The sequence below is a fragment of the Centruroides vittatus genome, unplaced genomic scaffold (assembly GCF_030686945.1).
Source record: "Centruroides vittatus isolate TY-2023 unplaced genomic scaffold, ASM3068694v2 contig_18, whole genome shotgun sequence".
Lineage (NCBI taxonomy): Eukaryota > Metazoa > Arthropoda > Arachnida > Scorpiones > Buthidae > Centruroides > Centruroides vittatus.
Genome location: NW_027121101.1, coordinates 5,048,960 through 5,062,685, shown reverse-complemented (window position 1 = coordinate 5,062,685; position 13,726 = coordinate 5,048,960). Strand labels below are relative to the sequence as shown.

At 27.6% G+C, this 13,726-nt stretch overlaps 2 protein-coding genes across 3 annotated transcripts in view; one reads left to right on the top strand and one right to left on the bottom strand.

The window, feature by feature from the left end:
- Positions 1-13,511, top strand: part of Fancl (E3 ubiquitin-protein ligase Fancl) — an 18,409-nt gene extending 4,898 nt beyond the window's left edge. The window contains exons 2-13 of one of the 2 annotated variants that reach the window (XM_067263876.1): positions 1,440-1,559; positions 7,211-7,267; positions 7,379-7,479; positions 7,558-7,654; positions 11,640-11,702; positions 11,777-11,930; positions 11,996-12,079; positions 12,154-12,199; positions 12,268-12,349; positions 12,414-12,530; positions 13,193-13,264; positions 13,340-13,511. In XM_067263876.1, the coding sequence (XP_067119977.1) occupies positions 1,440-1,559; positions 7,211-7,267; positions 7,379-7,479; positions 7,558-7,654; positions 11,640-11,702; positions 11,777-11,930; positions 11,996-12,079; positions 12,154-12,199; positions 12,268-12,349; positions 12,414-12,530; positions 13,193-13,264; positions 13,340-13,387 (1,041 nt within the window). In that variant the 3' untranslated portion in view covers positions 13,388-13,511. Of the gene's footprint in view, positions 1-1,439; positions 1,560-7,210; positions 7,268-7,378; positions 7,480-7,557; positions 7,655-11,639; positions 11,703-11,776; positions 11,931-11,995; positions 12,080-12,153; positions 12,200-12,267; positions 12,350-12,413; positions 12,531-13,192 lie in introns of both variants that reach the window. The other variant, XM_067263875.1, reaches the window with a different exon arrangement.
- LOC136969624 (abscission/NoCut checkpoint regulator) overlaps positions 13,029-13,726 on the bottom strand; it is a 45,067-nt gene continuing 44,369 nt past the window's right edge. The window contains exon 11 of the mRNA XM_067263877.1: positions 13,029-13,726. Coding sequence (XP_067119978.1) covers positions 13,639-13,726 — 88 coding nt within the window. The 3' untranslated portion in view covers positions 13,029-13,638.

Genomic DNA, 13,726 nt, shown 5'->3' with positions numbered 1-13,726 from the left:
TTTATTTTATTGATTCTTTCTTTTAAAAAAGGATGAATATCATATATTAAATAGTAAATCTAGAAACATCTTAAACTGATAAATCGAAAGTTGGTTTTAATTATGGGATTTAATTATGCTGAAAATAATTTTGAAAAATCTTTAGCAATAATTATTTTTATAGAGATGAAACAGTTCATCTCTATAGAGTTTTATAGAGATAAAACTGAGCTTAATAATGTCATTTAAGTCCAATTTTTACAATTTATTTGACCATAATTTTTACTGAATGTTGACTTTTTACTAAGGAAATTTCCTAATGTGAGATAGCTGAGTTTTTTGATTTTTTCTTCAAGTAAGTCTGTCAGAATGGTGTTCATGATTGAATTTCCATTGCAAATCAGATACACTAATAATGGACATAGTTAAGATCTTATCAATGGTTACATGGCCAAGGTGGTTGTGGTGTCATCCTGGGAACCAGGATCAAATCCAGGTAGTCCAAAAACCCCAGGAATTTTTCATGGGTGGTCTGCCTCAGATATGTTGGCCTTGTTCCTCCCCACCTGGTCAGGTCTGGGTGGGAACTCACAATGGGTATGAAAAAAAAAGGCTTTCTTAGGGCCACAGGATAGAAAGAGTTTAAAGAGACCTGACCATGTGATTTATTGTGAGATGATGCTTAAGCCATAATAATTGTTCAAATCGGTTGATTAATTTGCAGAATTTTGTCAATAAATGCTTGTTTTCATACAAACAGAATTTTTAAATAAGTTAGTCTACATGGTACTCTTACATTATTGTTTCATATCATGCTTCAAAATTTGATATGATACAAAAAATGGACATTTGTTGTTTTAATATATTGTTTAGCTGAACAAATACTGTATATCATAGAAAATATAAATAATTATTTAACTTTTTGAGTCATTCATCTTAGTAATGAAATAAGTAAATAATTCAGTAAATATTATCTGTTTTAATTAACTGATTTTCATATAATGAAGTGATATAGCTTGAATCTCAATATGTATATATAACTTTATATATATATATATATATAATATATAATATATACAGGGTGTTCCATAAATTTGTAAATAGTTTAAAAATTCATAAAAGTTGAAAGAATTGGTATATTTGAATGTGGTTTGCTGTTAATCATACACCCTGCATTTTATAAGACTCAGATTTGCACAATTCCAGCTATTTTCTTGCATTCAGCACCCCTGTTGACAAAAATTTGAACTATTTTCTTTCTCTCTATCCAAAAAAATTCCCCTTTGTGAGAATAACTTTTACACAAACTGCATTCAAATATACCAATTCTTTCAACTTTTATGAATTTTTAAACTATTTACAAATTTATGGGACACCCTGTATATATGGATTTTTATGAATAAATTATTATTCTGTAAAGAATATGATAAATCCATTTAATTAATATACATATATTTTAGAATGAAGATTTTAAAATCCATGTTATTTTACCTGACGAGAGAAACCTCAAGAAGTTAAAGCTGTCGGGAGAATGGAGACTACAACAGCAATTAGTTAAAAGTGGATACAATATAGTTGAAGTTAGTTTTCTTTTTCTTCTTTTGTAATTTAAATATTAGATAAAAATTTTATGAAAGTACAGTTTAAATTCACTATAGAAGATTAAAGTAGACTGTAACCATTGTGTTTCATAGAATAAGAGTAAAAAAGAAATACCTTTAGAGAGTTGTATTAAATATATGAATGAATTTATTAGTTTTAATTATTTTATTAACAGACTGACACAGCAATTGCTTATATATCAGAAATTTTTTGAAATTTATAATTTTATAAATTCTCTACCTTGATAATGAGATATTCCACATCATATTTTACTAGAACAGTTAAGGATTAATGCAACTGATACATTAAAACAGTGGTTCTTAATCTTTTCGACTGCTGGCACCCCTTCAGTTTTCAAAATTTTTTCCCGCATTCCCTTGCAAAAATATGGAATTTTTATTTAATGTGGATGGAAAAAAATAAAATAAAAAATGATTTTTTGTAAATTATCTAGTATAAATGCAATTTATTCAAGAAAATTAAATAAACAAGACACCATTAGATACACAACTATTTGCATAAAATTTTACTTTAATGAATTATATATTTACAAATTTTACATTTCAAATTAGAATTATTTTAGAAAAAAAATAAATTACAAAAATAAAAATTACAACTATTTTACTTTATATATTTACAGAATCTTAGTAGTGTTTTTGCTGTTGTACTCTCTCAATTATTTTTTGGAATGCAGCTCTTTGTTTGATATAGTCACACGCATATTGTCGTTTGCATCCAAATGATTTCTGGCCTTTGTTTTCAGTGAATAAGTGCAGAAAATCCCATCTCACACAGGTAGGTGATAGCAAATGGCACAAGAATATGTAGTGCTTTCTTCAATAATGTGGAAACAGTTCTAGCTGAGCACACCAGAAATTGTCTAATTTCATTTTTTGGAACTCCTGTTGAATACAGCTGTTTGCTCTTAACTCAATAAGATCATCTTTCATAAATTATCATCATCCATACAATCAAGGTTAAAAAGAAATGGATCCAGTACCCATCTATTAGCTACTTCAATATCTCCTGTTGCAAAATATCCTTGGATTGAGTCACTCAGCTGTTGCAAATGGAGTGCGATTTCTTCTGAAATTATTGTACATTCCTCATTTTCTGAAATGGTTTCATTAAGTAATGGGAAATTTGCAAAATTACCTTTTACAGCATGTTTTATCCAAACTGAAACTTTGGAAACAAAAGTAGACAATTTATCTCAGGATGCTATTATGTTCATCCCAAATCTTTGTAAGGATGTATTTAATTCATTCAAATGAGTGAATATATCTGCTGAATACGATAACTGAAGGATTGATTCTTGCATTTCAAATTCTTCAAATATGTTATTTTTCTGGCCTTTAAGAAACTGAATTATATCTTGGTGTAATTCAAAAACTCTGTTTAGTATCCAGCCACAAGAAAGCCACCTTACCTCTGTGTGGTAGAGAAGTGCTATGTGAGAAGCACCTACTTCTTTGCAAAAAGTCCCAAAAATTTGACTATTCAGTGCACATCCTTTGATAAAATCTATAATGGTCATTACCATAGACAAAGTAGTCTTTGAATTTGCCGGAAGTGTTTTTGATGCTAGAGCATATTGATGAAACATTCAATGTGTAATTATTACATCTGGTACTTCTTTTTTCACATACACAACAAAACCAGAATATTTGCCTAGCAGGAGCACCGTCAGTACAAACTGATCCTATCCACATTAATTGGTATCTCATGTTTCAAATATATTTAATCATGTCATAAGAAAATAAATGTCATGATTAAATATATGAACTTGTTTTGTAGTTATGCTCAATGGTTCACAAATAAAAAATCTTCCATCATTTCCTTGTCTTTCACATAATGGATAAATACCATTAGCTGACTATAATCATGAACATTAGTGGATTCATCAAGCTGAATATCCACTTTCACTGGACAGGTTTTGATATTTTCTATTACTTGCAGTAGAATATCCTGACTCGCATCACATCATAAAGGAAGTTTTTGAATTTTCTTCTATGTTTTCGAATGCTTTTACAATTTCCAATGCACAAGGTTTTATTAATTCCTCCGCTATTGTATGAGGCTTCTATGAGGCAAGAAAAAGATCTTTGTTGGCACATAGATATGCTGCTTGATACAATACTTGTAACAGGGGTTTCTCAAGTGATGTAGACATGAAAGTAGTCATAGTACCACTTGTATTAAATCTTGCTCTCTTGGATTTTAATGTTTCAAGTGTGTGCCCAGCATCTTCACCACCATGCTGTTTATTGAAATGTTCTTTCAGCTTGGATGGTTTGAGATTGGAGTTTGAAAATATCGAGCAGCATAAAATGCATTGTGGTTGTTGAATACCATCTTTCTCAGTTGTACAAGTAAAACTGTATTGAACATAGTCATCGTTCCAGCAGTATTTTTTCAACATAGTAAGGGTAACTGAAATACAAAATTCAAAAAATAATAAAACATAAATTAAAATTTAAAAAATATCATTAAATGTTAAATTTTGAGCAGAGTATAAATTTAAAGAAAAAAGTTTGACTGAAAAAATTGCAAAAAGTCCTTTAAAAATGTAGCTTGGTTGTAAAAAACACATTTTGTTTTCTTGTTTTTGAGAGAAAAAGTGGAAATAAAACAATGCAAGAGTATTCAACAATGGGATTAATTTGTTTTTATTTAAATACAAGTGGGTAAACTACAAAGAGGTTATTTGGTGTGTTAAGTTTCACTTGTTTTTTCGAAGTTCAAAACTTATTTATTCTAGAATTAAACAATATAATTTAAAATAATCAATCTTACCTGACACAGAGTTCCGATGACAGAAAAATTTTAAAGTTATTCCAGAGATGGTTAGGTACATTTATTATTATATACAACTAAAAACTTAAAAGGGTAATTCCAAAGAGTGTTATGTTTTTTATTAAATAATAATAACTGAACTAGAAGACACTAGATTAACACATGAAAATTCAGATGTAACAACTTATTGTACTGCTGAAGCAGAATGAGAAGCAAAATCAGTGTTACCAAATCCCTGACTTAGAGATGGTACAAGACGCAGTTAAAATATGGTATCTCTCGTCCAAAGATGGTGATATATCTGTATTTTTGTCATTACCATCTTAATTCAAACTTTGAATTTAAGGTCTTTTTTTGAACCTTATACCTTTTTAAAATCAAATTTAAATTTTACTTATAATATTTTGCTGTTTTAAACAATCTTACACAAGTGTATATATATCATTATTAACAATTGATTAAAAACTTGTGTCTCAATTACTAAAATTACAAAATCCTAACATCTTGCATCTCCTGAAGAAGCTTCTTGTACCTCCTGAAGGAGCTTCTTGTACCCCCAGGAGGTACAAGAAGCTCCTGTATGCATACAGGAGTGCATTAAAAGAATAGTCTGTCTGTTATTCTCTCCCTAATGTAAAGTGTAACCTCTAAAATGTTGAATTTAAATCATTTGCAGGCTTTTAAAAATTATATAATTTTTGTGAATAACAAAATCTAAGCAAATAAATCATTATTTTTTGTTTTAGTATTCTTTCGTTTTTCTGTTTCAAAAGCTATCCTTATAATCAATATTTTCAGATAACTACTTCATCTAGGAAGCAATTCTTGTTCATGAAGGTTTGAGAGGATCATTTTATTTTTCATAATTCAAACATATTTGAAGTATGTTCAAATCTCATTTTCAACAGAATGTAGATAGAGGGTAGATTTTATATCAGGTGGTGCATATATACGTCCTGGTGGAAAATATTGTAATTTTTGAACAGTTTGAGTTTGATAGACGGATAATTGGCACATATGCAAAAACAATAAACATGATATTTGTCTCAGATTGGTAGCTCTGGTTGAACTAGAAAAGGCTGCAGGAGGTATCAAAAGGTCCCCTTCCAGCTCTGATTTAAACCCCCTAAACTTTGCAATGTGGAGCAACTAAAGATAAAGTTTGTCTCTCTCTAATGGAGAACCTGCAGATTCTTCAGGAGTGCATCAGAGCAGATGCCAGAGACCAATTTTATGAATGTCTATAAAATTTGATTCTCTGAAGGTAAACATTCTGAAAATTGTATTTCATAGTCCATTTACTATTTTATTCAAAAAGTACAAATACAATTATCATATTTTTTGTTTTATAAGATGCACTGTTGTATTGAATGCATTTCATTTTTCACATTGATTTTTTGGAGAAAAAATTCTTTGCAGTATAGCAGACATTTGGCTTATAGGATGCATCGTAATTTTCAGATAAATTTTAGGCACATAAAAGTGCATCTTATAAGGCAAAAAATATGGTAATTACCGTATTTTACAGACTATAAGACGCACCTGAATTTTGGAGGCAATTTTTCGAAGAAAAAAATGCGTCTTATAGTCCGTAAAATACGGTATTTAATTTTTGTCAAGACATACATATGCATCTCCTTTTACATTTTGATTCCTTGTACAGTACATATTTGTAATTCTAGAAAATAATATATATAAATAATATATAAAAAAGAAACAACTAGGGCTATTCTTGTTTCATAAATTTTAAATATTATTATATTTTATTAAATATAATATTAAACAGCAATAATAAAAAAGAAAAAACTTTTTTTAAACTAATCAAACTGTTAATTCTGTGACTTTCAGAGCAAGTTAATTCTTGTTTTATATCATCAGATATAGCAACTCACTTTAAATGAAAATGATTTTTACAATATGTTAATTCTAAATTTAGGACAAATGCTTTCAGAAATATTTCCATTATTAAACGTTTTAAGAAAGTATATGATAACTATGAAATAATTAAGTTCAATTCTCTGTAGTATTTTTATAAGATTTAGTTCAATAGATATTTTGAAAGTAGATTGTGTTCTGTAACACAAATATTTATCTGTTAAACTTTTCTGGTTCATTTTTCATCAGAAAGAATCAATTTGAATTCATGTTTGAAACAATTTATAGCATATAATGCAAATTAGTTAAAACAAAGAAAAAGAAAATGATTCAGAACTGAAAAAGATGACTCTATAGGTATAGATTTTAGAAAGAAACTAAAAAGATTAATCTGAATAAATATCCTGACTCCTTTAAGTGCTTTTTGGGATTTTGAATACCATCTTCAGATCAACAACATCCAATACTCTGACAATTCAAACAGAACAACTGCTTTTATATAACTTTTTGAATTAAACTAACCAACATTACGAATTTGAACATTTCTTTAACAAATTAACAGATATTTTTAAATTCACAATTAAATTTTGTGAATTTAAAAATTCTGTTCAAATTGTCAGAACATTGAACGTTGTTGATCTGTAGATGGGATTGAAAATTCCAAAAAGCACTTAATCCAAATAAATATTCCAACTCTTGAGTTTTTTCTAATGAAAATGATAATTTCAGACATTTTCTCTAATTGAAACAAACTGGAAGTAAGCTACATATGAAAATAGTTTATGTAAAATTAGTTAAGATGCCACAAAAGTTGCTTGAAGCAAAATAACTTCTTATATCTCTGATTTATAAATTATAATAGCAATTTAGTTTACTTTATTTTACATTAATATTAAACGTTTTTAGTTAAGATGACAGCATACTACTGTTTTAAAGTTTAACATAATCATTTGTGCAGGTACTTGAAAGATGTAATTCTTTGGATGAATTTCTTATTGAATTACAGAATCATCTGGTAAGACCATTTATCGTCATAAAATTCTTTTTAAAACATTAACTTATTGTTTTTCAAAATTTGAAATATGACGGCATTTAATTTACAAAATTAAACATTTCTCCTATACAGGAACAACAAATCAGATTAGAAAACAAAGCAAATGTGATTGAACTTCCTCCTTCATATTATAAGGATCTTTTAGTACAATTGGAAAAACTGGGATGGAAAAAGTAAGATGAATTAGAATATTTATTTTAAAATTTTTATTCAAAACGATGAATGAATTTTAAAATTTAATCTAAATTTAGATTAAAATATATCAATGATCAGTGGAACAAAATTCACCTTGAAGCAATTGACAGTTGTGGAAGATCACATATTTTACAATTAATTATTCCAAATGATGTATGTTAATAAAATTTATAATTTACTATTATTATTTATTTATTTAATATTATTATCTAGAAATTGTAACTTTTCTAAATAATTTAAGTTACTATTTTTGAAAAAGGCTACATCTGATAACAGAAACATTTGATGTCAAAATCTCGTCAAAGTAAAAATTAGAAATTTGTTTATTTATATTATTATAAAGGGTTTAAATCTAATTAATTTGCATAATATGAAACCAAGTTGAATTTTTGCATTTAAATAAAGAGTATATGTAGTAATACAGATGAATGGCAGTCGTTTTGGAAATAACAGTATTCAGGATATTGTACCAAAAAGAAACAAGTTTAATCATAGGTTACATGGCAACCATTGCAAATTCAAATTTACATTTTATGTCAACTTGAAGGTATATTATCAGTTTTTCCCCTGTATAAAAGTTTTATGACAATAAGGTTTGTGTTGTCCTTACTGTTGTAAAGTTAATCAAGTGCCAGACATGAAATCTGATATAACATGTTTACACATTTTTGGATTCTCAAGTTATAGCATTTCTTTGATCCTGATCCTCAAAGCTTTTTGAATGAAATATTTAGGAAATAGTGTTTTGAAGAATGAACTGTTATATGATAAAATTACAACCCTAGAAGCTTTGGAGATTGGGGTCAGAGAAGTGCCATAACTCATGAATCCAGAAATGCTTTAAATGTGTCATATCCAATTTCATATCTAGAATTTGATTAACTATACAATAGTGATGATGACATATCAAATCTTATTTGTCAAAAAACTAATATCATCATGTTGACACAAAATGTAAATTTGGATTTGTAATGGTTGCTGTGTAACTTGTGATTAAAATCATTTCTTTTTGATGGGACACCCTATATTATATTATCATAAATCTGATATTTGTCATTATTGTGTTTTATTGGATTGTATAAACTGCTGAATTAATCAATTCAATGCACCTTTAACCAAGAGAGAAATTAAAGGTGCATTGATTAATTCAACAGATTAACTACAATGGCTACAGTATAATCCTTCAGTTATATATATAAATTTAATTTTTACTTTCCTGGCTCTGTTATATGTAGTAGAGGGAAAGTATTGCAATTGGTCAAAAAACGACCTCCCATGATTTTTAATTTTTGGACTCCAGACCTTGAAATGTCAAGAAATGTGAAAAATACATACATAGAAAAACCCCGGAATTTTTTCTATATGTATGGATGTATGTATATGTGTGTCTGTGTGTGTGGGGGCACGACTTTGGCCTCTTTGAAGCATAACTCCTGTGCGTTTTGTCGAAAATTTCTGAAATTTTGCAGGGAGGTTTGTGTATTAGGTGGATCTAGTGTTAAAGGTCAGTGGGGTGGGGTGATAAAGGGGGGTCATATCTTGAGTAGAGTTGGACTTAATGACAATTTTACTTATTAGCATTTATAATTTTTTATAAACCCATTCCTCCCCTCAAAATTAAGTATTTTTTTGCAATTTTATAATAATTAAAAACAAAAAGTTTTTTAATGAAATATCATAACAGATAGTGCCTCTTTGTTGCCAGGAAAGTTAAGCAACTTGTTGCTGGTTTGAATTAGCACATGATTATTAATTAGAAACTTTTTCAGTTAAACAATAGTAATAAATTTCTGACTTATTTAATAATTTTGGAACTTATCAGTTTTAGCTTCAGTTTGTTATTATGAACACAGAATGAACTTTAAAAATCATTTAAATTATGCTACAGTTGTTCCCAGTCAAATATTTTTGTTACTTTTCAATTAATCAATTATGTAATTGTTCATTGAAATAATTAAACTCAAAATAACAATTCAAACATTATTAAACCTGTTGAAATTAATTTCAAGTAGACAAAAGCATGGTAAAGCCTAAATGTAAATTATGTTTTTAATACTCTGGATGATAGGACTATATCTACAAATTTAGTGATGAGCCGCTTTTCCTCTTATTTAACAATTTTGGCATTTATTAATTCCATTCTGAAAGAATGTTAATCACAACTTCCAAAGATCATTTGGACGTTGTGATAAACTATTCTTCTACTATTCTGATATTCAAAAGTGAAATCATCATTAAAAATGTTTTTCTCTTGACTACTATGTTTTTATCTAGGGTCTCCTCTTCTTAGATAGTGTTATCTCTACATTTCATAATATCTTTTTGGTGTTCCTTGATCCTGTATTTTAAAGACTTAAAGATGCTACTTATATAATTCTGCACAGAATTATGGTTGCTGTATTTAGTGAGATCTTTAAATACCCCTTTCTTAGATCCTTCTGTATTTTGTCTTTTCATTCTGGTTGTTATTCAAAAGTTTCACAGACAATGCTTTATTTCCTAGCATATTCTTGTGCATTTCTGTTATTAAATCTAGTTTCTTTATTTTTGCTTTTTATTTTAAACTAATTAACATGTTTTAATATTTAAAAACACATGTCTTTGTTCTAAAAATCACATCTTTTATGAAATTTAATTCCTGTGAAAAATCAGTCTGAATATTGTTTTTTCGTTACTATAAACTGAATTTTATATTCTCAACAATCCATATCTTGATGCAGTATGGTCAGTAGTAGTTATACTTTGCTATAAAAACTCCATGTTGAAACATTACATGAAATACAAATAAGAACATATATATATATATATATATATAAATAAGAACATATATATATGATTAAATATTTTCATTTGTAAATATTTATTTTTCTCAAAAGTAATTAATTAAAAGTTTTCTATTATAAATAAAACTATTCACCTGGCTTGTATTAGTGTTTATGTAACTGTATGGTGGTCATTTTCACCATAATAAAAGATGATAAAAAGTATGCAAGTATTAAATGTTTAGATTATTTTTATATAAGTCAATACTACAAACAAAAGAAAAAAAACATTGAAAGCATTTCTTATTGTTGAATTGGAAAAATTGTTTTTAAACTTCTGTATGTTTTCATGGGTTTATACATCATTTAATCAAAATGAATTATGTTTGTGTTCTTAAAAACCTGTTAAATATTTATAAATAAAAACAATTACTTTTATTTTTGCTAGATTCATTATGTGTCATTCCATATATCTAAAATAATATATCAAAGCAGATAACATTTTAGATCAGCATTTCTCAAAGTGGGCAATATCGCCACCTTGTGGGCGGTGAATAAATCTAGGGGTGCTGGAGGCAGGGTACTGAACGGTGACCAAAGGCAAAAGTTGGGGTCACTGACATCCGTTCCCTTTCTTCTGTTAAACGGATAAGAGGAAACATTGTGTTTAATGGTTTCCAGATGTTGAGAACAATGTACGGTAAGGGCACAAAGTAAATTCATAGAAAAGTTTTCCTAAGAATATTTCCAATCCTTTCTCACACAAGAGAAAATGAGTTAGGGGGCATTGGGTATAACTTTATGGAACAAAGGGGGCAGTGGATCAAAAAAGTTTGAGAATCACTGTTTTAGATTTTCCCTAGTTACATAGTAGAATATTGAAATTTGGTGGAGTAGGTAAACTTTCATTCAAATATACATTTGTTACTGCTTCATATTTTTTCAAATAAAATTAAAAACATATTACATCAGCTTTGTAATACTAAAATCAATCTTAAAAAATATTATTCAATAAAAAATTTCACGAGTATAAAAAGCTTAGTCAATGTTATGTTACTTTAGATGCCAAGATGGCGACTCGTCTCTGATTCTAGCAAGGAAACAGTGGGACACAAATTCTAACCTAACCTAACCTATTCTAATAAATTACCATAATTATTAGCAACCAAATTATTAGGTTAGGTTAGAACACGTGTCCCACTGTTTCCTTGCTGGAATCAGAGACGAGCTGCCATCTTGGCACCTACAGTAACATTAACCAAAAGCTTTTTTCAACTCGTATTGATTATCTTTATAATTAATTTTATTTATATTTTTATATTATTACTAAGATGAAAACTCAATGTAATTATCTGACAAAATCTTTCAAATTACAGTATCCAAACAAAATGCCAGAATGTATAACTAATCTTCCCCAATTTAATTTAAATACTCTTAAGGCAAGTCTATATTTTAGTTTATTCTTACTAGTTGCAGTCTATACTGTATTTATGTAAATAAATAAATCTTTTAGAAAACAAATCTTGATGTAATCTATAAAGAATTTGAATCAAAGTTAAAAGATTATCAGATATTTTGGAACTGTATGGATGAAATTGATAACAATGTTTGGGTATTGGAACCAAATCATCCTAGTAGAGAAGACTGCAAAAGAAGAATTGCTATAGGTATTTTTAAATCATAATGAATTTTTTTTAAGTTTACAAATTAATACATGAAACGTTTTCTTTAGGTCCAAATTCTTCACTTCAAATAAATGTAGATCCGAACAATCCCACAGCAATTCCCGAATGCTATTTTTATGGACCGGAACAAAGTATAATTTGATAAATTTTTCATAATTTAGTTTTTAATTCATAATATTACATTATATTAATATAATGATTACAGTTGTTGGTCCATTGAAAGGATTATTTCGTTCAAATTTGGAAACATGGTAATTAATTTTTTAAACTTTTATATTTTATAACAGAAGATTTGTTTTGATTTCATGTTTATTTCTAGGAATGAAAATTGTTCACTTTTATACAACCTTCAATCCCTTTTAAATATTAATTTTCCTTTAAAGTCAGAAATAAACAGAGAGGTAAATTTTCATTTGAGTTATAACAATACTAATGTATAGAAATTTAAATGCTTTATACAAATAGGAACTTCACTTGGATTGTGGAATTTGTTATTCTTATCAACTAAATAATACATTGCCTGATATATTGTGTGAAAATTCAAAATGTCTACAACCTTATCACCTTAACTGCTTATATGAAGTAAGTAATGTAAATTGGTTTAATTGGATCTTGTGTCTTTAGGTTATTATTTTCATTCTGCATCCTTATATGGGGAAATTCTAAATATATGCAAAAAATTTCAACGATAAAAGTGCATAGGAACATATGTTCAGAAAGAATCGTGTATTACAGTTGGTCATGGTCAATCTGCCACTGCATTGATTGGTGCATGCATTCATGAATATCGATGTAGAATTATTTCACATGATGTAACAGTGTGATTTCATTATTCATCAACATATGTTCCTACACAGTTTTATGGTTGAAATTATTCATATATATTTGAACCACTTGTATACTCCTAACAAAAATTTTCTTCTTGTTTATCAGTTTATTATTTATGAAATTATTGAAAAAATTCAAACTAAATCTGAAAGTTTACATCAAAATATTTTATTATAATTAATATTTTTTGTTAACTAATTTTATAAATTATATTAGATTTAACTCTAATGCATCATATAAATGAAAACAAAATTCTTATTTTATATACAAATGTTTATTATAACTAAATTGCACCAATATATCATAATTAATTAGAAATTCTTTTAAGATTTCAGTGTGAAATTTTAAACCCAAAATTAAAAATTTAATTAGCTATTTACCATCATCAATTTTATAAAAAATTCTTTTATATGCAGTGGCTAAAATCACTTCCAACTACAAGGCATAGCTTTAACATCATGTTTGGAGAATGTCCATATTGTGAACAGGTATTACTTTGTTTTTATATTTTTATTAAAAATTTTTCAAATTCAATATGTATATATATATATATTATATTTCAGCCTATAATGTGCAAAAATGTACATCATATGAAGGAAAACAATGAATAATGATTACAAGAAATATAAATTTATATACATAAAAAGACTGTAGTTAGCTTTGATACTGTATCTTCTGAATATTTTAAGGATGTACTCAATTACATGGATAATAAAAAGCAACTGTGGATTTTTACTATATTGTGCAATTGTTAATCAGAAACAACACATAATTAACAGAATCCTCTGCATAGCAGAGAAGTTAAGCAATCATATTTAACTATTTAGGCACCTAAATATCACAAAGTGCTTTGATACGAATTTTATATATCTAATTTTACATTTTGCTTGATAGGAGGGTGGAAAGGTTCAGTTGGATGATCGGTGATTTCAAAACTTTCATGACATTCT